At 47.6% G+C, this 27,013-nt stretch overlaps 1 protein-coding gene across 4 annotated transcripts in view; it reads right to left on the bottom strand.

Moving 5' to 3' along the window:
* Nucleotides 1-26,154, bottom strand: part of LMNB2 (lamin B2) — a 35,516-nt gene extending 9,362 nt beyond the window's left edge. For all 4 annotated transcript variants that reach the window (XR_005214942.1, XR_005214941.1, XM_037823855.1 and 1 more), the window contains exons 1-2: nt 25,879-26,154; nt 18,561-18,697 (exon numbers count right to left, since the gene is read on the bottom strand). Coding sequence is in view for 2 of the 4 variants with exons in the window: in XM_037823855.1 (XP_037679783.1) it covers nt 18,561-18,697; nt 25,879-26,085 (344 nt within the window). In the remaining 2 variants the exon portion in view is untranslated. The remainder of the gene's footprint in view (nt 1-18,560; nt 18,698-25,878) is intronic.
* Nucleotides 26,155-27,013: the final 859 nt, after the last annotated feature.

Here is a 27,013-nt window from a genome sequence, read left to right on the forward strand (position 1 = left end):
ATGACAAAAGAAGGAAAGACAGAAGATAAAGACTGGGACTGTGTATACCCCAGTGAAACAGCGTGGACCATGATGGTGATTAAATGCACTAACATAAGAACGCTTTCACATCAGGGAGAAGCAAGAAGGAACGAAGTTGTGAGTGAATGGGCCGTGAGGACAGTAGGTTCAGTGAAATAAAGCCTCACTAATTTGCACTAATAACAATGTGTAAACCCTGAGAATTGAATCCGGGAGCTGACGGTATCAGGGGAAGGCTGATGTAAAGGTTCCTAGATTGTAAGCTCTTACAGCAGTCACATTTATTCATGAGTTGTAACAGTTATTCTCAATTTTGAGATCCTGAGCTGTTTGTGTGTGACGTGGTTGGTCCCTGGAGCTCCAGGTGTCTGTGTGTCACCCGGGACTCGGAGCCAGACTTCAGCAGCCGTGTCAACATCACCCCACAAATCAGCTGCTCAGGAGGCTGAAAAGGAGAGCAAACCTCGATTGGAGATATGAACAAAATGGACTTGGTTGAGATTGGGGTAGATCAGACCAAAGGGTAGAGGATGATATTAACTGTGTTTTAAAACTTCAGCTTCTGTGTGGGACCAAAGGAAGAGATGGTTATATGGTGCAAAATCTATATTTTCTGTAGTACAGTATATAATTTACCTGTATGGTCAGTTTACTCAAATGCCACAATTACATGGAACCTTGACTAGACAGTGAGATCTTGTTGGTTTGTACAGGTTAGTGTGAAGCCCTGATACAACCCAGAGGAATTTTGGCTTAGAATAAAAAGTATTTGCAAAGCCCCCTTGAGGGACTGGGGGGAAATGTGGAAATATTAAACTTCCCTAGCTGTGGAATTTCTGATTCTCACAAGCATTGGGGACCACCAGCTTAGTCGGCTGAGACCTCCATCTTGGGGCTTGTCCTTACGAAGTTTGTTACTGCAAAGGAGAGGCTGAGCCTGCTCATAATTGTGTCTAACAGTCACCCCCAGAGAACACCTTTCTTGCTCAGATGTGGCCTCTCACTCGAAGCCAGCTCAGCAGGTAAACTCTCTGCCCTCCCCACTACGTGGGACATGACTCCCGGGGTGTAACTCCCCCTGACAACGTGGGACATGACTCCCGGGAATGAGCCTGGACCTGGCATCGTGGAATTGAGAAAGCCTTCCGGACCAAAAGGGGGAAGAGAAATGAAACAAAGTTTCAGTGGCTGACAGATTTCAGATGGAGTCAAGAGGTCACTCTAGTGGTACCTTATGCGTTATACAGATATCCCTTTTTAGTTTATTACAGGAATTAGAAGGAAATACCTGAAACTGTTGAACTGCAATCCAGTATCCTTGATTCTTATGTAGCTTACATGGTGTGACTGTGATTGTGAAAACCTTATGGCTCACACTCCCTTTATCCAGTGTATAGACAGATAAGTAGGAAAATGGGGACAAAAAGTAAATGAATAATATGGAGGAGAGGGTTATGGGACATTTTTGGTGTTCTTTTTATTTTTATTCTCTTAGGGTAATGAAAATGTTCAAAAATTCATTGTGGTGATGAATGCACAACTATATGATGACATTGTGAACAACTATTGTACACTTTGGATGATTGTATGGTACGTAAATATATTTCAATAAAATTACATTAAAAAAAAAAATACACTGTCAAGTATGAATCCAGTTACCGGGGAGGACAGCAGGAAAGGAAGATGAGGGACACGCACGGGCTGGGTGGGAGCCGACGCTGAAATTGGACAGGTGACACCAAGCCTGGGGACGAGTCACTGCCGGGGGAGGAGTGAGCCAGGCAGAAGCCGTACAGAGACGTGCGAGGGGCCCAGGGCAGGGCATGGCGGCAGGTTCTAGACCAGCAAGGAGGCCCCGGCGACCAGGAGATGCAGCCACGTGGAAGGTGTCTCAACAACTGAACAGGAAGGTTAGGGTTCCACGGAACCACCTGGAAGGCCCCCCCACCAGAGGCGCTGGCGGCTCTCACTCGGGCCCTGCCTAAAGGCGCCAGAGCAGACTCCCTGACCGTAGAACTAACTCCTGGAGGCTTCTGCCGAAGAATCTGGCTACTCACGTCTTTAACATCAGTGTTTGGGGGATAAATATTTTAAGAAAAACGTCTGCCACCTCTTAGGAAGCTTATGCTGTTTGGGATTGTTAAGGGTTGAACCGGGTCCCCCGAAAAGCCAGGCTCCAGTGCTGACCCCCTGCCTGTGACTAGGAACTTCCTAGTAAACTGGGTCTTTGAGGATGTTATTATGTAACGGGTGTCTGGAGAAGCAGAGGGAGCAGGACCACCAGGGGACCCGGGGGGCAGGGAGGGCAGGTCAGCTCCCAGGTCAGTGCAGGAAACGGGGACAGAGACGGCGATTCCGGCCACAGCTCCCGGCACTCACCCCCCACCCTCGAGGCGAGCAGCAGCGGGGGGCCCGATCCCCAATGGGACGGACGCGGGGTCCCCCCGAGAACAGAGGGGACTCGGCCCCACTCTCAGCCGGACTTTGGCCACAGTGAGGGCCCCGGAACCCCAGTTTCAGCCCCGCCGGGTCAGACGCAGCCTGGGCTCCAGGAGGTGACTCAGCCCCAACCAGTCAGAGGCTGCCTGGGCTCCAGGAGGCAAACAGCTTCCGAGACAATTAAGTCCCCCAAGCGCGCCATCTGCTGGGCAGGCCGGGAAGTGCAGGAACACGGCTCCTCGGAGCCTCTCCAGACCCTGCCCCAGGCCCACTGGAGCCGCCTGCACCCCTGCACGGGAACCCAGCCCTGCTTTGGCTGAGAAACACGGACCCAATTCTCAAAGCAGGGCCCCAGTACAAACCCAGGCAACAACTAAACCGCAGACGAGAGAGACTGACATTCAGAATAGAACCATCAAAATAATCAGATGACTAGATATCAGTAAAAAATCACACAGCACACTAAAACCCAAGAAGAAATGGCCCAGTCTAAGGAACAGATCAAAAAGTGAGAGGATGACCACAGTATGATAAGCCCAAGTCAACAGTGGTCCCCCAAACCCTAAAGAATACCTGGATCCCTATCTGAGACCCTATAAAAGTTTCCATCACTAAGTTTACCCTTCAGAAACTTAAATCCTCCAGAGTGCTCCTGTGCCAGCTGTCCCGAAACCCAGAGGCAACAGCCTCTTCAAGAACATCAACCAGATGTGTCCCCTGTGCTCATAAAGTCGACACCCCTTTTCAACACGAACAGGTTAGGGGGTCACTGCCTAGACATCCCTGAGGATGGGGTAGCAACAGACAAGATGGAATTAACAAAGGATTATGAATACTGAATCTTTATATAATTTTCTTTTCCTTAGGTACTAGGGTATTAGAATAGCCAGAAGGAAAGAACTGAAGTGGTGGAACTGTAATCCCAAGTATCCTCTGAAATTTTTCCCATAGCTACATGCTAAAATTGTAATTTGAAAGTTATCACCTTTTTGTATATGTTATATTTCACAATAAAGAAATAACTGAGGCTGTGGAACTGTAACCCATAACATTTTTTTAAATTTGCTCTCAACTACTTGTTAAATTACACTTCAAAATTTATCACTTTTATGTATATACGTTATATTCTACAATTTTTAAAATATGATTAAAAATGTTCGAGGAGATAAAAGATTTGAGAACTAATCAAACATGCTCAAACAAATCTCCTAAACAAATTCAATGAGATGCCTAAGATAAAGGATATTAAGAAGATACTAGGTGAGCATAAAGAAGAATTTGAAACAATACATAGAAAAATAACAGACTTTACAGAAATGAAAGACACAGTAGATGAAATTAAAAATATACTAGACACACACAACAGCAGATTTGAAGACACAAAAGAAAGGATGAGCAAGCTACAAAACAAAGCAAACAAATTTGAACAGAAAAAAGAACAAATTGAGAAAAAAACACAAAAATCTTAGCAGGGTCTAGGGAAATGACTGAAAACATGAAGTGCACAACATACACATCACGGGTGTCCCAGAAAGAGAAGAGAAGGGAAAAGGGACAGAGAATATTTGAGGAAATTGTGACTGAAAATTTCCCAACCCTTATAAAAAACATAAATATACAAATCCAAGAAGCCTAACGTATTTCTAACAGAATAAATCCAAACAGATCCACTCCAAGACACGTATTAATCACACTGTCAAATGCCAAAAAAGAGAGAATTCTGAAAGCAGCAAGAGAACAGCGATTCACCACACACAAAGGAAGCCAAATAAGACTAACTGCTGATTTCTCATCAGGCACCATGGAGGCAAGAAGGCAGTGGTACGACATATTTAAGATACTAAAAGAGAAAAATTGACAAAAAGGAATTCTCTATCCAGCAAAGCTTTGCTTCAGTTAGAGATGTGAATGAAGCAGATCTGGTCAGAACTAGGGCAAATTGGGCCAAAGAATAAAGAATAAAGAACAATACTGACTGTGTTTTAAAACTTCAGCTTCCATGTGAGACCAAGGGAAGAGATGTTTATTTGGCAGGATCTGTATTTTCTAAACAATTTAACTTGTACAGTCAGTTTGTTCAAACACCATAATTACATGGAAGTTTGAATAGAAGTGAGACCTGGTAGGTTTGTATAGGTTAGAGTGAAATAGCGACACATCCCAAAGTATTTGGGCAGAGAATAAAAATATACATGCAGGGACCCCTGAGGAGCTGGGGGAAAATGCAGAAGTGTTGGGCTTCCTCACCTGGATTGTTGCTGATGTTCTCACAAACATTGAGGACCAGCGGTTTGGTGTGCCAAACCCTCTACCTTGGGGCTTGCCATTGTGAAGCTCATTACTGCAAAGGAGAGGCTAAACCAGCATATAATTGTGCCTAAGAGTCTCCCCGAGTGCCTCTTTGTTGCTCAGATGTGGCCCTCTCTCTCTAGCTAAGCCAACTCGGTGGGTGAACTCACTGACCTCCCCCCTATGTGGGACCTGACTCCCAGGGGTGTAAATCCCCCTGGAAATGTGGGACATGACTCCTGGGGATAAATCTGGACCTGGCATCGTGGGATTGAGAACATCTTCTTGACCAAGAGGGGGATGCGAAGTGAAACAGAGTTTCAGTGGCTGAGAGATTTCAAATGGAGTCAAGAGGTCACTCTGGTGGGCATTCTTATGCACTATATAGATAACAATTTTTAGGTTTTAATGTATTAGAGTAGCTAAATACCTGAAACTATCAAACTTCAACCCAGTAGCCCTGACTGTTGAAGATGACTGTATAACAATGCAGATTATAAGGGGTGACAGTGTGATTGTGAAAGCCTTGTGGATCACACTCCCTTTATCCAGTGTATGGATGGGTGAGTAGAAAAAGGGGACAAAGAAACCAAATGAAAAACAGGGTGGGATGGGGGGATGGTTTGGGTGTTCTTTTTTACTTTTATTTTTCATTCTTATTTTTATTCTTTCTGGTATAAGGAAAATGTTCAAAAAATAGATTGGGGTGAGGAATGCACAACTATATGATGGTACTTTGAACAGCTGGATAGTACACCATGGATGACTGTATGGTATGTGAATATACCTCAATAAAACTGAATTTAAAACTTAAAAAAAAAATGAGGGAGAATTTAAAATATTCACAGATAAACAGAAGCTGAGTGAGTTTGTTAACAAGAGACCTGCCCTACCAGAAATTCTAAGAGAGTTCTGCTGGCTGAAAAAAAGACAGGAGAGGCTTGGAAGAGAGTATAGAAATGAAGATTATTAATAAGAGTAACTAAAAGGATAAAAAGAGAGGGAAAAAAAGAGATCTGATGAGTAAAAGCTAAAGGATAAAATGCTTGAAGTAAGTACTGCCTTTACAATAATAACATTGAATTTTAATGGATTAAACTCCCAATCAAAAGATTCAGATTGGAAGAAAGGATTAAAAAAATGTATGATCCATCTTATGCTATTTACAAAGGAGTCATTTTAGACCCAAAGATACAAATAGGTAGAAAGTGAAAGGTTGGAAAAAGATGTTCCACATGAGTACTAACCACAAAAAAGCTGGGGTAGCTATACTAATATCAGACAAAATGGACTTTAAATTCAAAAATGTTATGAGACAAAGAAGGACACTATATAATAATAAAAGGGGGAATTCACCAAGAAGAAATAACAACCATAAATATCAATGCACCTAACCTGGGTGCCCCAAAGTACACGAGGCAAACACTGGCAAAACTGAGGGTGTAAAGCCAGGGGCAAGATGGCGGCATAGGGAGGTGTGGAATTTAGTTAGTCCTTAGAGCTAGTAAATAGCCCGAAACAACCAGTAAATAGTCTGGAACAACTGCTGGGGGACATGTATGACTGGACAACCTGGAGTGGGTGTAATAGCTGAGACTGCAGCACAGGACTGTGAGTAAAGCTCCCCAAACTGCAGAGCTGGTGCCCCTCACCCACCAGCACGGCAGGGTGAGCTGACACACTACCCCGTGAGAAAAAGAAGCAGGTTATCTGGAGGGAGGGAAAGTAACTCAGCCAAGCTCCGATGCAGCTTTAGTTAACAAATATGGACTACTGAATACAAGCTACCAGCACAGAAAAACCCAGAGCAAGCAGGAAAAGGAACCTGAGGTTACTCCCTGCAGAGAGGAGACAGGGCTGATGGATGGATGGATGGATAGATAGATAAAGCAGAGGCTTTTGGAGACAGCTGAGCTTAGAATACTGGAAAACAGCAGTGTCCACAGAAAACAGGATACCAACACTGCTCGACCAGCAAAACTGGGGGGCTGGGGACTGGCTCTGTAAAGGGGATTTCTTTATTTTTTCATTTTTTTCTCCCATTCTTAGTCTCCCATTAGAGAAAGTCTCAGGCATTTCTAATTGTCAGTGCTGACCCAGGCAAGGGTGGAGTTAAGAGAGTCAGAGAGACAAAGGAGGAATTCAAGTATAGGAGATAATTCCCTAAAGGGCATATCTTCTCTTAAAAAAGGGAGGCAGGACCCAGCTCAGGAAGCTGCCCTTCGTCAGAGAGTTCAGACCCTAGGGCCTGGGGGAAAACAAACAAACAAATCACAAACAACTTAAGCTTGGCCCCTGACACCTTCAGCCGCTGGCCAGGACAGGCTCCCCTGAGAATTAAAAGGACCGCACCTCTTTACACCAGTGGGGAGCTGTGGGCTGACAAGTGCCACCTGCTGGGTGGGACAGGAAAAGCCCAGAGTCTAGGGGCCTCACAGGAAAGTCTGACAACCTGCTGGGTCTCACCCTAGGGAAACCTGATACTCAGTACAGCCTCCTCCTGTGACTAGGGCCCGTCCGGTCTGGGAAAATCTGATTGGGGTAATCAAGGAAACCAGATGCCTAGACAACAGAAAATTACAAATCACACCAGGAAAAACAAAGATATGGCCCAAAGGAACAAACTTACACTTCAAGTGAGATACAGGAATTGAAACAGCTAATTAAAAATATTCAAACAAATCTAAATCAAATCAATGAGCTGAAGGAAAATATGGCAAGAGAGTTGAAGGCTATAAAGACACTGAGTGACCATAAAGAATTCATAATCTTGAAAAAAACAAACAGCAGAGCTTATGGGAATGAAAGGCACAAGAGAAGAGATGAAAAACACAATGGAAACAGACAACAGCATACTTGAAGAGGCAGAAAAAAGGATTCAGGAACTGAAGGAGAGGACATCAGAAATCCTACATGCAACAGAAGAGATAGGGAAAAGAATGGAAAAATATGAGCAGGGTCTCAGGGAACTGAATGACCATGTGTAGTGCATGAATATACGTGTCATGGGTCTCCCAGAGGGAGAAAGGAAAAGGGGCAGAGACAATAATGGAGAGAATAATCAATGAAAATTTCCCAAATCTTATGAAAGGCATAAAATTATAGATCTAAGAAGTGCAGAGTACCCCAAACAGAATAGATCCAAATAGACCTAGGGCCAAAACACTTTATAATCAGATTATCCAATGTCAAAGACAAAGAGAATTCTGAAAGTAGCAGAGAAAAGCGATCCATCACATACAAGGGAAGCTCGATAAGACTATATGCGGATTTCTCAGTTGAAACCATGGAGGCAAGAAGGCAGTGGTATGATATATTCAAGATACTGAAAGGGAAAAACTGCCAACCAAGAATTCTATATCCGCAAAACTGTCCTTCAAAAATGAGGGAGAATTTAAAATATTTTCATATAAACAGATACTGAGAGAGTTTGTGAAAAAGATACCTGTTCTGCAGGAAATACTAAAGGGAACACTACAGGCAGATAGGAAAAGACAGGAGAGACAGGTTTGGAGAAGAGAATAGAAATGAAGACTAACAGTAAACGTAAAAAGAGAGAGACAAAAATAAATAAGGTATGACATATAAAATCCAAAAGACAAAATGGTAGAGAGTAGATATTACATTGAGTGAAACTAGTCAGAAAGAAATGGACAAATACTGTATGGTCTCACTAATATGAACTAACATTAATGCGTGAACCTTGAAAGTTTACGTTGAGAACACAGGTTACCAGGAGATAGAAAGTGGGTAAGATCAGACGTCTGATGCTGATGGAGTATCGAATGTTCAACAGGATTGACTGCATAGATCCATAAGTAGACGGCACAATACTGTGTGATGGTAGCACGATACTGTAAGCACTCTGAACAAAGATTAGTGAGTATGGGTGAAAGAGGAAGGCTAGGGGCATGTATGACATCAGAAGGAAAGACAGAAGATAAAGACTCGGATTGTATAATTTAGTGAAACCTAGAGTGGTCAATGATGGTGATTAAGTGTACTAATATAAGAATGTGTTTACATGAGGGAGAACAGATGAATGTCAACATTGCAAGGTGTTGAAAACTGGATGGTATAGGGGAAAAATAAAATCAATGCAAACTAGAGTCTATAGTTTAACAGTAACATTGTAGTATGCTTACAGTTAATTCTAACAAAGGCAATACATCAAAGCTAAATGTTTGTAAGACGGAGATTCTTGGTGTTGTTCTATGACCCTTTTATAATATTTTATTTTTTCCTTCTGTCTTTTTTTATTCTTCATCTTTTTTTCTCCTCTTCCTCTTTCATTGCAGAAGAAATGGAAATGTTCTCATATAGACTGTGGTGGTAAATGCATGACTATGTAGTTATACCGGGAATTATTGCTTGTTTACTTAAGATGGATTGTATGGATGGGGAATAAAACTGTTTTAAAAAATAAACAGAGGGATACAAGTGCTGGAGAAAATGTGAGAGAGGGATGTACCTATTCACTGTTGGTGGGGAAGCAGAACGGTGCAGCCCATCTGGAGGGCAGTGTGGTGGCTCCACAGGAAGCTAAGTATGGGGTTGCCATATGGTCCTGCAACCCTGTTATCGGTTGTATATTTGGAGGAACTAAGAGCGGGGACACAAGTGGACATTTGCACATCGGTGTTTGTGGCAGCAGTGTTCCTGATTTGCAATGGATGGAGGTGGCCTAAGGGTACGTCAACGGAAAAACCGAATGGTGAACCGTGTTGTATGCATACAATGGAATAGTGAGTGGAGGCAAGAAGAAATGAAGTTGTGAGGTATGCAATTAGCTGAATGGAACTTGAGGACACTGTGTTGAGTGAAATAAGCTAGAAATGAAAAGACAAGCATTACAACGCCTCACTAATATGGACTAACAATAATGTGCAAACTCTTGAGAACTGAATCTGGAAGCGTGGGTTATCAGGGGAAAGCTTATAGTAAAGGTTCCTAGATTGTAAGTTCTTACAGCAGTCACATCTGTTCATGAGTGTTAGCAGGTATTTCTAAATTCTGAGATGCTGAGTTGTTTGTGTGTGACCTGGTCTGTCCCTGGAGCTTTGGGTGTGTGTGTGGCTCCCGGGACTCGGAGCCAGGGTTCAGCAGCTGTGAGTGTCGGCACTGCCCCATGAATCAACTGTTAAAGAGGCTGAAAAGGAGGTCAGACTTTGATTAGAGACATGAACGAAATAGCCTTGGTTGAGATTGGGGTAGACCAGACTAAAGGGTAGAGGATGATATTAACTGTGTTTTAAAACTTCAGCTTCTCTTGCTACTGCAAAGGAGAGGCTAAACCTGCTTACCACTGTGCCCAAGAGTCTCCCCTGAGTGCCTCTTTGTTGCTCAGATGTGGCCCTCTCTCTCTATAACTAAGCCACCTCGGCAGGTGGTCTCGCTGCCCTCCCCGCTACGTGGGACCTGACTCCCAGGGGTGTAAATCTCCCTGGCAACTCCTGGGGATGAATCTGGACCCAGCACTGTGGGACTCAGAACATCTTCTTGACCAAAAGGGGGATGCAAAATGAAACGAGATGAAGTTTCAGTGGCTGAGAGACTCCAGATGAAGTCGAGAGGTCACTCTGGAGGACATTCTTATGCACTATATAGATAACACTTTTTAGGTTTTAATATATTGCAATAGCTAGAAGTAAATACCTGAAACTATCAAACTACAACCCAGTAGCCTTCACTCTTGAAGACGATTGTATAGCAATGGAGCTTACAAGAGGTGACAGTGTGACTCTGAAAACCCTGTGGATCACACTCCCTTTATCCAGTGTATGGATGGATGAGTAGAAAAATGGGAACAAAACCTAAATGAAAAATAGGGTGGGAAGGGGGGATGATTTGGTGTTCTTTTTTTATTCTTACCTTTTATTCTTATTCTGATTCTTTCTGGTGAAAGGAAAATGTTCAAAAATAGATTGGGGTAATGAATGCACAACTATATGATGGTGCTGTGAACAGCTGACTGTACACCATGGATGACTGTATGGTATGTGAATATATCGCAATAAATCTGAATTAAAAACAAAAAAACTTCAGCTTCTGTGTGGGACCAAAGGAAGAGATGTTTATTTGGTGCAAAATCTCTATTTTCTGTAGCCCACTTTGTAATTTAACTTGTATGGTCAGTTTACTCAAACACCACAGTTACACGGAACCTTGACTAGGGAGAGATCTGGTTGGTGTGAAGCCCTGATACATCACAGAATAATTTGGGCAGAGAATAAAAAGTACTTGCCATGCCCCTTGAGGGACTGGGGGGAAATGTGGAAATATTAAACTTCCCCAGCTGGAGAATTCCTGATATTTTTGCAAGCATTGGGGACTACCAGTTTAGTAGGCCGAGCCCTCGATCTTGGGACTTGCCTTATGAAGATTGTTACTGCAAAGGAGAGGCTAAGCCTACTTGTAATTGTGCCTCAGAGTCACCCCAGAGAACCTCTTTCTTTGCTCAGATGTGGCCTCTCTCTAAGTCCACTTGGCAGGTGAACTCACTGCCCTCCCCGCCGCCCCCCCAACCCGCCATGGGACATGACTCCCAAGGGTGTAAATCTCCTTCGCAATGTGGGACATGACTCCCGGGGATAAGCCTGGCCCTGGCATCGTGGGACTGAGAAAGCCTTCTTGACCAAAAAGGGGGAAGAGAAATGAAACAAAATAAAGTTTCAGTGGCTGAGAGATTTCAAACAGAGTTGAGAGGACATTCTGGAGGTTATTCTTATGCATTTTATAAATATCCCGTTTTTAGTTTTTAGTGTATTGGAACACTAAACAGCTAGAAGGAAATACCTGAAACTACTGATCTGCAATCCAGTATCCCTGATTCTTGAAGACAATTGTATAACTACATAGCTTATATGGTGTGACTGTGTGATTGTGAAAACCTTATGGCTCACACTCCCTTTACCCAGTGTATGGACAAATAAGTAGAAAAATGGGGACAAAAAAGTAAATGAATAATAGGGGGGAAGGGTATGGGATGTTTGGGCTGTTCTTTTTTACTTTTACTTTTATTCTTACTTTTTTTTTTTTTTTTTAGAGTAATGAAAATATTCAAAAATTGATTGTGATGAATGCACAGCTATATGATGATACTGTGAACAACTGTTGTACACTTCAGATGAATGTATGGTATATGAATATATTTCAATAAAATTGTGTTTAAAAATAATATTTTAAAAAACATATCTAAGAAAAAAAAACTGGAGGGAGTAACAGATGACTCTACAAAAACAGTGGGAGCCTTCCACACAGCCCTCTCTCCAACAGACAGAACATCCAAACAGAGGATCAATAAGGGAACAGCGCACCTAGATAATACGATACATGAACTAGACCTAACAGACGTATATAGAACATTCCACCCCCAAAACCGCAGGATATACAGTCTTCTCAAGTGCTCATGGAACATTCTCTAGGACAGACCACATGCTCGGGCACAAAACAGGTCTTAATAAATTTAAAAAGATTAAAATTATACAAAACACTTTCTCTAATCAAAATGGAATGAAGCTGGAGATCAGTAACAGCCAGAGAACTGGAGATTTCACAAATATATGAAAGTTAAACAACCTGCTCTTAAACAACCAGTGGGTCAAAGAAGAAACTGCAAAAGAAATCATTAAATATCTCGAAACACATGAAAACAAGAATACAACATATCAAAACATGAGATGCCCAAAGGCAGTTCTGAGAGGAAAATTTATAGCCCTGAACACCTACATCAAAAAAGAAGAAACAGCCAAAACCAAAGCGCTAACTACACACCTGGAGGGACTAGAAAAAGACCGCAAATTAATCCCACAGCAAGCAGAAGGAAAGAAACAACAAAGATTAGAGCAGAAATTAATGAAATGAAGAAAAAAAAAAAAACAATAAAGAGAATAAAACCAAAATTTGGTTCTTTGAGATCAATAAAATCAACAAACCCTTAGCTAGACTGACAAAGACAAAAAGAGAGAAGATGCAAATAAATAAAATCAGAAATGAGAAGGAGGTCATTACCACGGACCCCAAAGAATAAAAAAGACCCTAAGAGGAAACTACGAACAACTGTATGCCAACAAACTAGACAACTCAGATGAAATGGACAATTTTCTAGAAACACGCCAACAACTTACAGTACTTGAGAAAAAACAGAAGATCTGAACAAACCAATCCCAAGTAAAGAGATTCAATGAGTCATCAAAAACCTAGCAACAAAGAAAAGCCCAGGACCAAATGGTTTCACAGGTGAATTCTACCAAACTTTCCAAGAAGAATTAATACCAATCCTGCTCAAACTCTTCCAAAAAAAACTGAACAGGAGGGAACACTCCCTAACTCAGTCTATGAAACCACCATCACCCTAATACAAAAGCCAGATAAAGAAACCACAAGAAAACTACTGACCAATTGCTTTAATGAACACAGATGCAAAAATCCTCAAAAAAATACTTGCAAATCGAGTCCAGCAGCACATTAAAAGAATTATACGCCATGACCAAGTGGGTTTTATTCCAGGTATGCAAGGGTGGATCAACACAAGAAAGTCAATTAATCTAATATGCTCCACAATAACAAATCAAAAGGGAAAAACCACATGATCATCTCGATTGACGCAGAAAAGGCATATGACAAAACTCAGCATCCTTTCTAGATAAAAACATTTCAAAAGCTAAGAATAGAAAGAAACTTACTCAACATGATAAAGGGAATATATGAACACCCCCAGCTAACATCATATTCAATGGCGAGAGAATGAAAAGCCTTCCCTCTAAGATCGGGAACAAGACAAGGATGTCCACTGTCGCCACCATTATTCAACAAGTTCTAGTAAGAGCAAGTAGGCAAGAAGAAGAAATAAAAGGCATCCAAATTGGAAAGGATAGAAGTAAAACTATCACTATTTGCAGACAACATGATCCTGTATTTAGAAGCCCCGAAAAAACTACGACATAGCTACTAGAGCTAATAAACAAGTTTAGCAAAGTGAAGGGATATAAGATCAACAAGCAAATATCAGTAATGTTTCTATTCACTAGTAATAAGCTATCTGAGGAAGCAACCAAGAAAAAAAATTCCATTCACAAAAGCAACTAAAAGAATCAAATATCTAGGAATTAACTTAATCAAGGATGTAAAGGACCTGTACATAGAAAACTACAAAACACTGCTAAAAGAAATCAAAGAAGACCTGAATAAACGGAAAGACATCCTGTGGATGGGAAGGCTAAATGTCGTGAAGCTGTCATTTCTACCCAAATTGACCCAGATTCTAATGCAACGCCAATAAAAAATTCCAACAGCCTACTTTGCTAAAATAGAAAAGCTAATTATCAAATTTATTTAGAAGAGCAAGGGGACTCAAAAAGCCAAAAACATCTTGAAAAAGAAGAAATGAAGTGGGAGAACTCACGTTTCCTGACTCCAAAACATACTGTAAAGCCACAGTGGTCAAAACGGCATGGTACTGATATAAAGACAGACATATTGATCAATGGAATTGAACTGACAGTTCAGATCTATGGTCGGTGGATTTTTGATAAGGCCCCCAAGTCCACTCAACTGGTACAGAATTGTCCTTTGATAAATGGTGCTGGGAGAACTGGATATCAATATCCAGTAGAATGAAAGAGGACCCCTGCCTCATTCCTTATGCAAAAATTAATTCAAAATCGAACAAAGACCTAAATATACGAGCCAGTACCATAAAACTCCTAGAAGAAAATGTAGGGAAACATCTTCAAGATCTAGTGACAGGTGGTAGTTTCCTAGACCTTATACCTAAAGCACAAGCAACAAATGAAAAAAGAGACAAATGGGACCTCCTCAAAACTGAATACTTCATAGCTTCCAAGGACTGTGTCAAACGGGTAAAAAGGCAGCCGACTCAATGGGAGAAAATATTTGGAAACCACATATCCGATAAGGGGTTTGATATCCAGATTATACAAAGAAATCCCAAAACTCAACAATAAAAAAACAAATAACACTATTAAGAAATGGGCAAAAGACATGAATAGACATTTTTCCAAAGAAGAAATGCAAGTGGCTGAAAAGCACATGAAAAGATGCTCATCTTCTCTAGCTATTAGGGAAATGCAAATGAAAACCACAGTGAGATATCATCTCACAGCCATCAGAATGGCCGCTATTAAACAGGAAACCACAAGTGTAGGAGATGTGGAGAAACTGGGACACTTATAGTGCCCGTGGGAGTGTAAAATGGTGCAGCCGCTGTGGAGGACGGACTGGAGGCTCCTCAGGAAGCTCAGTATAGAGCTACGTTAGGATACGACAATCCCACTACTAAGTATATACCCAGAAGACATGAAAGCAGGATCACGAACAGATATTTGCACACTGATGTTCATGGCGGCATTATTCACAATTGCCAAAAGATGGAAACGATTCAAGAGCCCATGCACTGAAGAATAGATAAACAAAATGTGGTCTATACACACAGTGGAATATGACTGAGCAGGGAGAAGGAATGAAGTCCTGGAGCATGGGACAACACGGATGAACCCTGAGGACATAATTTTGAGTGAAGTAAGTCAGACACAAGGACAAATTTTGTAAGATCTCACTAATATGAACTCATTATAATACGTAAACTCATAGTCATAAAATTTAGAATATAGACCAAGAGATAGAATGAGGCTAGATAACAGGGAGTGGTTGTCTAATAAGTGAAGAATTTTTAACTAGGTTGAACTTGAACATTTACAAATGGATAGAGTTGAAGGTACCATGTTATTGGGATTATAAATAACAGTGCTAAAGGGTTTGTGAATGGGGTTGAAAGAGATAGTTTAGAGTCATGTCTGTCACCAGAAGGAAAGCGAGAGGTTAAAATATGGGAATGCATACCACAGTGAACCTTGTGAAGGACAATCTCTGTGATTAACACTACAAATATAAATAAGTTCTTTTATGAACCACAGCAAATGTACACTTGTTCAAAGAGCTAATAATAGAGGGGTATATGGGTAAAACGTACCTATCACAAACTATGGACCACAGTTAATGCTAATATCTGAATATTCTTTCATCAGCAGTAACAAATGTGCCACACCAATGCTATAGGGGTCAACAATAGGGGGGAATAAGGGGTATGGGGTGTTTCAGGTTTACTTTTTTGTCTTTTTGTTCTTTTTCTTTTTGGAGTAATGAAAACATTCTAAAATCGATTGTGGTGATAATTACACAACCAGATGATGATACTGTGAGCCGCTGATTGTGTACTTTGGATGGACTGCATGGTGTATGAATATCTCAATAAAATTTGCATGAAAAAAAGCAAACACAAAATATGACAGTATGAATAGGTCCAAATGTATCAGCCGTCACAATAAATGCAAAACCCTTAAACTCACATTGTATCGCAGAGATTTTCAGGATGGAATTTCAAACAATCCAATTACTTGACTTTACAAGGCACATATTTCAAAATAAAATATTGAGAAGGATGTACTAGCAAATGCTAGCCAAAATACAGTTGACATAGTTACAGCGATAACATTTAAGAAACAGAATTTACTGAAGAATCACTGAAAATGATAAAGATGATATTTCCTCCTAAAAACGACCTGAGCTTGTAGGCACCTGACAATTGAGCCTACAGTTTAAAAGGTAAAATGAGTAGGTTTACAAGAAGAACCAACAAATCCATCCTCGTGGTGGGAGTTTTAGTACACTACTTTCAAAAACTGATAGATCGCACAGATAAAAGTAAAATGAGAACGGCTAACACAGTGAATCTTGTGGTGGATGTTGACTGTGATTAACTGTACAAATATAAAAAAGTTCTTCCATGAACAAGAAAAAATGCATGGCACTATTGGCAGGAATGAGTAATAGAGGGGCATATGGGGAAAAATGCAACAGTTGCAAACTATGGACTATACTTAACAGCAGGGTCTCCATACTCTTTTATCAACAGTAAGAAAGGTACCAGCACTAAGGGTCAGTAACGTGGGGGGGAGACAAAGGGTAGGGGGATGTCTGAGTTTTTCTTTTATATATATTTTTTACTTTTATTTTGTGGAGTGATGAAAATGTTCTAAAATTGTGGTGATGAATGCACACTGGGTTGATACCGTGAGCCACTGACTGTACACTTTGGATCGATTGTATGGTGTGTGAATATATCACAATAAAATTGTATTTTAAAATACAGTAAGCAGGAAAAGCCTCCCCCGCTGATTCTCTATCATTCTGTCACGAAGAGTCGTGCATTGTTTCTCCACAAATGGACCAATTAGCCCAGGGCTGGGCGAGGGCTGGGTGCCAACGCACTGACCCCGGATGGCTGGCCCTGCTCCCCCCAGCCCCCCACCCACAGCCCCACCAGGGCCCAGGGTCCCTCACTGGAGGCTGGACTCAGGCCGGTGGCGCTGGGCCAACCCTCTTCCCTGGTAGAGGGAACTGGCTCTGCCGACAGACGCAGCTCCGGCCTCGGCGGGGCCTGGGGGGCACGAAGGAGGCACAGAAGGCCGGACCCCCCACCCCACCCACCAATCACAGGGGCCCTTCTCAGGCACCACAGCACTGGAAACGGGGACCTTGGCTACAACTCTGGACACATTCCGACACGGGGACAACACAGGTTTCCAAGCCACCGGGGTGTCCTTGGCTGCACTTCGTAACCCCCAGACCTGCTCCTCGCATCCCGGCACGTGGCCTGGGACCCCCCAGCCAGCAGGACCCCAGAGGCGGGCGGGTGGGCGGCAGCTGGCCCCGGCCCCTTCCCTCCGAAGGGCCTCTGGCTGCTCCCACCAGCAGGGGGCAGTGGGCACCCACGGAACCGCCCCCAAGGTCCAGGTGTGAGGATTCCGGGAAAAAGAGAGGGAAAGAGCGTCTGGAACGTTCCGCCAATTTCCCTGCTCTGAAAGGCCCGTAGACAAAGAATATGAAATCAAATACGGCACCAAATGATTCGTAAAAACTGAAGGCAAGAGATGTGGAGAAACAAAAGGTGCCCAAAGGCCGCAAGCCCAGGTGTTTGCGGACACTCGTCCCATACAGGGCGAGGCCTCGCTCTTTTGGTTCTTCTAAGCGCCAACAACGCCAGGCTCAGAATCCAGTGAGTTCTGCTGACGGAAATGACTGCGACTGACGATGGACAAAGCCATCGCCCAAAGTGGCCGTCTTGAAAGGCTGGCGCCAGCCTGAGCATACCCTGCCACTCCTCAGACGGTATATCCAACAATATTAATTCACTATGTTTCTGAATTAAGAAGTAATTTGTGCTTCTTAAGAAAGAATGCTCTCCGTATTTTCCACGGGTGCGTTTCACTCACACAGAAGAAAATAGAAACGAATGTGCTCAGAAGAAAACAGGAAACACTCAAGCCTGTAGCAACCCCCAGCCACAGCCCAGCTGTGTCTCCTTCCCCTCCTGGCTCCGAACCCCTGTAGTGAGCTCACAGCCCGGGGCCCCAAAGTTTCCCGGGGGTGCCGAGCAACCCCCAAGAGCAGCTCAGGCTTCAAATCCCCATTTGGAGCAAATGAAGGTGGTGGATGGAGTGGGGATGGTGGGCTGGATGGCCAGGCAAGGCAGGAGCTGCCCCCACCCCAGACATCTGGGGCACCCCCTCGCCAGCCCAGACACAGCCACCAGAGGGGAGCAGAAGCAGCCCGGAACACGGCCCACTCCCAGCATCAGGGAGTACCCTCGGCCCGGCTTGTGTGTTTCTGGGAACCCACTGCAAAGCCAGAGCTTGGATCCCCAAACTGGATCCCTGGCAGGAGAGCCACCCTGCCCCGTCGCTGCCCGCCCTGGGACCAGGGCTCCCAGGTGCCCGGCCACCGCCCCTCACCTCTTGTTGCTCTCCTCCAGCTCGGCCCTCAGCTTGCCCATCTCGATCTGCAGCCTGGCGCGCTCTCGGGCCGTCTCATCCAGGACGCGGCGGGCATCCGCCAGCTCTGACTCATACAGAGCCTTGATCCCGCTTACCTGGGGGGAGAGTGCAGCAGGGGTGAGGGTCCGGGCCAGGGCACTTTACCTTTCAGACCTACAGAACCCCCAGGATGGGCTCCTCACACAGCTGGGAGCTGTGCAAGCATGCAGGTTAGGGCTGGACACACGTCTGCTGACTCACGGCCCTGGCGGGAGAGGGAGCCCCCGCGGGGAGGCAGGACGGGCAGTGACCGGGTACAAGGGGGCCAAAGCCACTCATCGCCCCTGCCTGGCCTCAGTTTCCTCAGCCACCCCTTCCAGGGCAGCGAGGGTGGGGGAGGCACGGCCACAGACCAGGGATGCTGCCGTGGCTACACAAAGTGTGGCTGCCACACATACATCCCTGTTCCCACTTTCTGAAATCAGAAAGTTGGAACTAATTGACGGTCCCTCCCCTCAGTGCGGCTGACGTCGGGGCTGGATCCTTCTCTGGGGTGGGGGCATCCTGGGCACTGACGGATGCTGAGCAGCCTCCCTGGGCTCCTCCCACTCGATGCCAGGGGCACCCCCTCCCCAGTCATGACACCCACAAATGTCCTCAGACATTGCCCCAGTCCCTGGAGGCTGCACACACTTAAATACACAAACTGAGTGGGGGGAGGGGAGGTGAACCCCAGAAGCTGGGGGCCACCCTGGTTTACGCCGTCTCACCCATTGGGCATTCATCCTGGTGCACCGTGAGTGAGCACAAACTCAGCTTATTACAAAAGGTTAACAGTGGGCTCCCCTTTGGCACAGCTGACAGCGGGGCCAGATGGTTCTCTGGGGTGGGGCCACCGTGGGCACTGGAGGGGGATGAGCAGCATCCTGGGGCTCCCCCCACTTTTGAGGCCAGGAGCACCCCTGCCCCTCAGTCATGTCAACCACAAAAGTCCCTAGATGTCACCAAGGGTCCCTGGGGGAGGGCCAGAAACAGCCCTGGTTACAAACCACTAATCTAATGTTTTCTTCTTCTCCAAAGAAATGAATGAATTTTCCAGGGGAAAAAAAAATGTGCTTTTTTCCCTGCAAAAAGCACTGCCTCCATGTTGCCGGTGTGTCCTGTGACGGAGGACACTGGTGTCACCCTGACTTTAGGGGACAGCCCACCTCCGGGTGCTCTGCCTGCCCCCATGCTCCTGGTGCTCTCACTGGGGCCCCTGCCCACAGCACACTCCTATGCTGCCTGCAAAACCCAGCCTAGGGTCCCCCTTCCTGAGAGCTCCCCTCACTCGAGCTACATGGCCCTCCATGGCGCCCAGCATTGATCTCTCTGCCCCCAGAAAGGGGGTTTCCTGGACACAGACATTCAATGGGCACATGGGGAGGGTCCCGGGCACACGGGAACAAGGGGGAACCCGAAACTCAGTCTGCGCCTCCAACTTCCCACCCGCCTCCATCCAGCAGCTCCCGTCACTTCGTCCTGAATGCTGGCAGTGTACAGACATGCCTAGCCCCATTTTACAGACAGAAAAACTGAGGCCCAGAACAGCTGGCAAAGGGGCCGAGGCCAGCCTGCTGAGGTTGGCCACCCCCTGGGCTCCTCTCCCCCGTTCACAATGAGCGGCCCAGGACAGCCAGGGACCCCGCGTCCTCTCAGCATCTCTGCTGTCTCACCTCTCAGGGGACGGGGACGACCTGCTTCTCAGTTTCCCCAAACCCAAGGCGGGGTCCTGTACCCTGCGGCAGGGGGTCCATGCCTCCCGCCCCCCATAAAGTGCGGGCTCAGGGGATCTGGCCCCTGCACCTTCCCTCACCGTGAATAAAGTATCAAGAGTTTTTAACTCCACGATGCAACGGATGCTACATTTAAGTTTCTGATACTTTGCTTCAGCACGATTTTTTTGCATTCATTTTTTTCATCCTTTTTTCCAATTTTTAAAATGGTAAAATATATAACAAACTTTGCCATTTTAAAAAATCCTTAGTCTTTTTAATTTACATCTTAAATTAAGACTTCAATTTAAATCTGTTTAAAAAAATCAGTGACATATTTACATATACAACACAAAATTTCCCACACTTTTAAGTCTACAGTTCAGAGGCATTAATTATATTTGGTGTTGCGCAGCCATCACCGCTACTTATTTCTGACATTCTTTGTTATCCCTGTAAAGAAACTCTGTACCATTAACGACCATTGGTTTTGATTTTTAAAATATTCCACTAAATCTCGTTCACCCTGTAACGCCCGAGTCTCCGCACAAGAGAAACGTCAGGCCAGCCCCCGTGTGTCCTCCTTGGACAACACACCAAGGTCAGCCCAGAAGTCTGAGCGCGGCCACCACAAGGCGACACAACCCAACGCCACAGACAGCATCCCGGGCATGAGGGAGAAACTGAGGCTGGCCGAATCCAGCGTGGATTCAGGTAACGATGGTGTTTCGATGCGGGTCCGTTAATTGTGAGAGATGTTCCTGTGCCGTTGTAAGATGGTTCACATCAAAGACAACAGGGTGTGGGCTGTATGGCAACTCTCTAATACGTTCTCAATTTTCTGTACATCAAAAACTGTTCTAAAAACATAAAGCTTAAAACGTTTGGAAACGGTCAGAGGTGACGGTGGCACGTCACTGTGGGAATAATCAACAGCACTGAATGGTGAGTGTGGGAGGAAGGGGAAGTTTAGAGTCACGTACCTCACCAGGAGGAAAGCTGGAGGTTAAAAGATAGGAATGTACAACACAGTGAATCTCATGGTGGACGATGTCCGTGATTTACTGCACAAATATAAAAAAGTTCTTCCATGAACTAGAGCAAACATATGACTCCATTAGGAGTTAATATCAGAGGGGTTTATGGGGAAAAAATGTACCTGTTGAAACTATGGACTATAGTTGGCAGTAATATTTTAATACTCTTTCATCACAGTAACAAATGCACTCCAATATTAAGGGTCAATACTGGGGGGGATAAAGGGTATGGGAGGATGTGGGTTTTCTTTCTTTTTAATTTCTTTTTTGGAGTAATGAAAATATTCTAAAATTGATCATGAGGTTGTATGCACAACCATGTGATGATACCACGAGCCAGTGATTGTAGACTTCGGATGGTTTCTACAGTGTATGAATGTATCTCCATAAAACTACATTAAAAAAATAAGTTTATTAATTAAACATAGACACATATAGGAGTCATCTCAAAGACCAACTTTTTTGGCGTTTGTGTTCCAGGCTAGGACCTCGCTCCCCTCATCCCGGCCCAGGATTTGCTCCAGGCTCCGGGGGTACACTCTCTCTGCAATCTTGGGGTGTCGTGCTTCAAGCACTGAAGTTCGCCTGCAGTGTGCCGGGTTCCTGTGTGTGTGCTTTTATCTGTTGAGTCTTAACAAGGCAGTTCTCTGCAGCCAGGGGCAGCCGACTCCAGCCCTCCACCTGTCCTTGTCCAGCCTGTCAGCCCAGGATGGTTTTTACATTTTTAAATGGTTGGGGGAGGTGGGAGGAAAAATTTCGTGACTCAGGCGAATCACAGTCAATTCAAGTTTGTGTCTGTGTATAAAGTTTTATCGGCACACAGCCACGTCCCTTTGCTCGTGTATCACTGGGGCAGCTGCGTTCACGCATCATGAAAAACAATGACTACCCGGCCCTTTACAATAAAAGTTTGTGGAACCCCCAGTCTGCAGCACCGTCCTAATCCAGAAAATTCTCACTGAGCAGTGGGTGAAGGCCGGGCTCCTTCGGGCCACGGGCCAGGAGCAGCCAGCTGTCCCCGCACACGTGTCGGCTGTCCCCGCACGCTTGTGCTGCACAGCGGGGCACCTGGCCCTGAGTTTGGGCCTTTTGTTTACTCTTTTCCTACAGTGCCAAGTGTGTGGGATCCCAACAGTGTGCCAGCATGTGTTGGCCTGGGGGCAGGAAGAAGCGGCCTCCAATCACCCGAGATGCCCTTTTTGGGGGTCCCACAGACGCCCAGTGTGGGGACTGGCCACACAGCCATGGGATGATGTCCCCTGGGGGCAAACTACACTCTACGAGTGAAATCCAGATGCCAGCTCCCGAGCACCTTCACAGGAAACCACTTCGGGGACCACTTCCTCCCACGAGGCCCCCCAGCCTGGCCCCCAGAGGGTCAGAGTCCCCAGGCTGCGAAGAGCCCCAGGGCTGGGGGTGGGAGAGCAACAGTGGCCAAGATTCCTCCCCTTGAGGAACTCAAAACCAGGTGAGGAAGGCACCTTGGGGTGACATCCCACTCTCCGTCCCCTCAGAAACTCGCCCCTGGACCAGGCTGCCCTGCTCCACCCCACCCCAGACCCTGTGACCTCTCACCCTTGGAGCTGGCCAGCTCCCCACCCCACCCCCGTCTCCCAGGAGACCCTTCAGGGAGAGGCACCCATGACAGCAAGGAGGACACTGACAAGTGTCAAAAGGAGAAGCTGCGGGATCAACACGCAGTTCTGGGTTTGTGCACGTGCGTGTGCAAGAGAACATTTACGGAAGGAAAAAAGGGGGCCGAGACGTGCTCCGGCCTGTGGGTATCGGGGGCAGAGCTTTAATTTTTATTACAAGTTGGTGTTTTGCATGTGAGATTTCCAATGACAAATTTTCAGAATATTCCTTGAGTGTCCCCTCACCCTCTACAGCCACGTCCCTGTCCCTGTCCCCCGTCATCAAGGCCAGGAGCACCCCCTCCCCAAATGTGACAACCAAAATGTCTCCAGACATCGCCCGATGTCCCTGGCAGGGGCAGGACCGCCCCACGTGGAAACCTCTGGTCTATGGGTAAAGTGCAAACTCTGCGTGACACGCCCACATCCCTCGCAGTGGGCACCCCCTTCCCAGCATCCTCCTGGGTGCACCCTGCCCCCCCACTGCCCACTTCCTGCCAGGCCGCTCCCCGCTCTGAAGATCAAGGCCACCCCGGGACACCCCGTCTCTACAGCTCACTGGCGGTCCCCACTTCCCAGCTGTCCCGTGGGAATCGCAGCATATCGGCCCTGGGGGCGCACGGTGGGGCAGGTGTGGGGCCCCCACCAGCACCCCCTTCACACCTGTGCTAGTCTCCCACTCCAACAAGTCTTAGACGCTGAAACGTGCCAGGGAGCTGGGAAATAAACAATCCCACCACCCAGACAGGTGGCTTGTTTCACTCTACACAGGCGCTAACTCACTCTAGCCCCACAAACACCCCTGAAAAGGTGGGTGTGCTGCTCTTAGGTCGCAGACGGGGCCGTGGGGACGTGCAGAGCCCTGGTGCCTTGTCCAAGATCACACAGGGGTGATCCCGTGCCCCCCCTTGCCACTCCATCACTTGGCCAGTTCTGGGGCTCGGGAAGCAAGGCTCTAAGGTGCTGAGCCCTGGCTTTGGCTGTGGGAATGGGACCTCGGACCCCCAGCATGGGCCGGAGCCTCGTGACCCCCACCTGGCAGACCACTTTATTCCGAAGACCTGCCCCTGGGTCAGGCAGATCCACAAGGGGCCCCCAAGACCACTGCAGGGGATTCTCAATATCCCCCCTTCATATCCCTCTCAGGGGGTATTTAGCCCTTTCTCCGTATCAGCAGTGAAGTCCCGGGGTCCGCCTGGAACCCCAAAACTTTTGCCCACTGACCCCGAGACCTCATAACTCCCCCTTGGGGTGGGGCCAAGCTGGCTCCCAACCCTGAGTCACCAGTGTCCCCTGAGGCCCAACTAAGGGCCTCCCAAACTTCCCCTGGGTCCCCAGAGGCATGAGTCCCCCTCCCTGATGCACCCCTCACCCCAGGCCCTAGTCACACCAACCCCCATCCCAGTCATGGCACTCCCCAGGATTCAGCACGGGACCCCTCAGAAGTTCCACAGAAAAGTGAGACCCCATGACCCACTGTGGGGAACCCCCAGACCCTCCATTCCTCCTCAGGGCCCCCTTGGAGAACCTGAGCTTCCCCATACCCTCAAAGACCAGATACACCCCCCAAATGTTCCCCTGAACACCTAACAGCGTAGGGGCAGGGCCTACGCTGGCTCACACTAAGAGGACCCCGAAAATCCCTGGAGATTCCTCGAAGTAGAGGGCCGGCTCCAGTCAGCACCCCTTACTCTAGGGGCCCCCGAAATTCACCAGGAACCCCTCAGTGGGCAGGGCCTGTCCAGTCTGCACCCCTCACTCCAGTAGTGGCCCCCGAGATTTCCAGGGATCCCCTGGTGGGTGGGGCCTGCCCAGTCTGCACCCTTCACTCCAGGGGCCCCTCAGAGAGCAGGGCCTGCCCAATCTGCACCCCTCACTCTGGGGGTGGACCCCAGATTCCCAGGGACCCCTTGGTGGGCGGAGCCTGCCCAGTCTGCACCCCTCACTCCGGAGGTGGACCCCAGATTCCCAGGGACCCCTCGGTGGGCGGAGCCTGCCCAGCCTGCACCCCTCACTCCAGGGGTGGCCCCCAGGGATTCCCAGGGACCCCCCTTGGTGGGCGAAGCCTGCCCAGTCTGCACCCCTCACTCCAGGGGTGGACCCCAGATTCCCAGGGACCCCTCGGTGGGCGGAGCCTGCCCAGTCTGCACCCCTCACTCCGGGGATGGCCCCCAGGGATTCCCAGGGACCCCCTCGGTGGGTGGGGCCTGCCTAGTCTGCACCCCTCACTCCGGAGGTGGACCCCAGATTCCCAGGGACCCCTCGGTGGGCGGAGCCTGCCCAGTCTGCACCCCTCACTCCGGGGGTGGCCCCCAGGGATTCCCAGGGACCCCCTCGGTGGGTGGGGCCTGCCTAGTCTGCACCCCTCACTCCGGAGGTGGACCCCAGATTCCCAGGGACCCCTCGGTGGGTGGGGCCTGCCTAGTCTGCACCCCTCACTCCGGGGATGGCCCCCAGGGATTCCCAGGGACCCCCTCGGTGGGTGGGGCCTGCCTAGTCTGCACCCCTCACTCCGGAGGTGGACCCCAGATTCCCAGGGACCCCTCGGTGGGTGGGGCCTGCCTAGTCTGTACCCCTCACTCCGGAGGTGGCCCCCAGATTCCCAGGGACCCCTCGGTGGGTGGGGCCTGCCTAGTCTGCACCCCTCACTCTGGAGGTGGCCCCCAGATTCCCAGGGACCCCTCGGTGGGTGGGGCCTGCCTAGTCTGCACCCCTCACTCTGGAGGTGGACCCCAGATTCCCAGGGACCCCTCGGTGGGCGGAGCCTGCCCAGCCTGCACCCCTCACTCGGGAGGGGGGCGCCCCGGGACCCCCCAGGGACCTCCCAGGAGGCGGGGCCCGCCCAGCCCGCACCCCCCGGCGCCCGGGCTACCTCGCGCGTGGTCACCTCCTCCTTCTCGGAGATCTTGAGCAGGAGCCGGTCGTTCTCGAGCTCGAGCGCGCGGACGCGGTCGATGTAGTGCGCGAGGCGGTCATTGAGCTCCCGCAGCTCCTCCTTCTCCTGCAGCCGCGACAGGCGCGTGGGCGACAGCGGCGTGGCGGGCCCCGCGCCCGCGCGGCCGGGCAGCGGCGTGGCCATGGCGGCGGCTCCGGGGCCTGCGCGGCTCACGACGGCGGCCCGCGGCTCCGCGGGCTCATTCAATCCCGCGCCGCCGACTGCCAAGATGGCGCCGCTCGCCGCCGACCCGCGCGCTGCGCCGCGCCGCGCGGCATGCTGGGACTCGTAGTCCGGCCGCCTGGGGGGGGGCGCGCGGGGCATCCCGGGAGTCGTAGTTCCCAGTCTGCCAGCCGCGTTAGGGTACGGTGGCGGGGGGCGGGGGGGGGCTGCCCCTGCCCCTTCCCGCCCAATTTCCTTCTCTGTTCGCTAGCTTTTGGTTAAAAGATTCATGTAGGGCGAGGTGCTCTAGAGCCAATCCCCCTGGCTTCCTAAGCCCAGCCCGGTTGCTCTGAGACCTTGAGTTACTGTCTAGTGCCTCAGTTTCCCCACTTGTATAACCTAGCGTTTCAAATTAGTACTTGAAACCTTGTGTTAGTGGTCCTTAGGGTTACTATTAAAGGTGCAGAAACCCATACGGTGATATCTTCATATCTTGCACACTTACATAGCACCATTTCTCCATGTATGAATTTATAGTCTATAATAGAAGTCAAAATCTTTTCATGCTTTTAGTTTAGAAAAAAGTAAAAGTGGGGAGTAAAGTATTGACACATGCTAAGTGAAAGAAGCCAGCCTCAAATTATCTCATATTCTATGATTCCAGAAAAATCTACCGAGCAGGGCTTCTGGATTTCTGCACTGTGGACATCTGTAGCTGGGTGATTCTTGGCGGTGAGGGCTGTCCTGGGTACCGCGGGGCGTTTAGTTCACTGGGTGCCAGGGACAAGCCCACCCCACCCTGCAGTTGTGGCAATCAACAATGTCCCTGGACATTGTCCAGACGTCTCTGAGGGGCAGAATCACCCCTCTCCCCAGGCTGAGAACCCCTTCTTCTCCCTTTGAAAATTGC

This window comes from Choloepus didactylus, assembly GCF_015220235.1.
Source record: "Choloepus didactylus isolate mChoDid1 chromosome 25 unlocalized genomic scaffold, mChoDid1.pri SUPER_25_unloc1, whole genome shotgun sequence".
Lineage (NCBI taxonomy): Eukaryota > Metazoa > Chordata > Mammalia > Pilosa > Megalonychidae > Choloepus > Choloepus didactylus.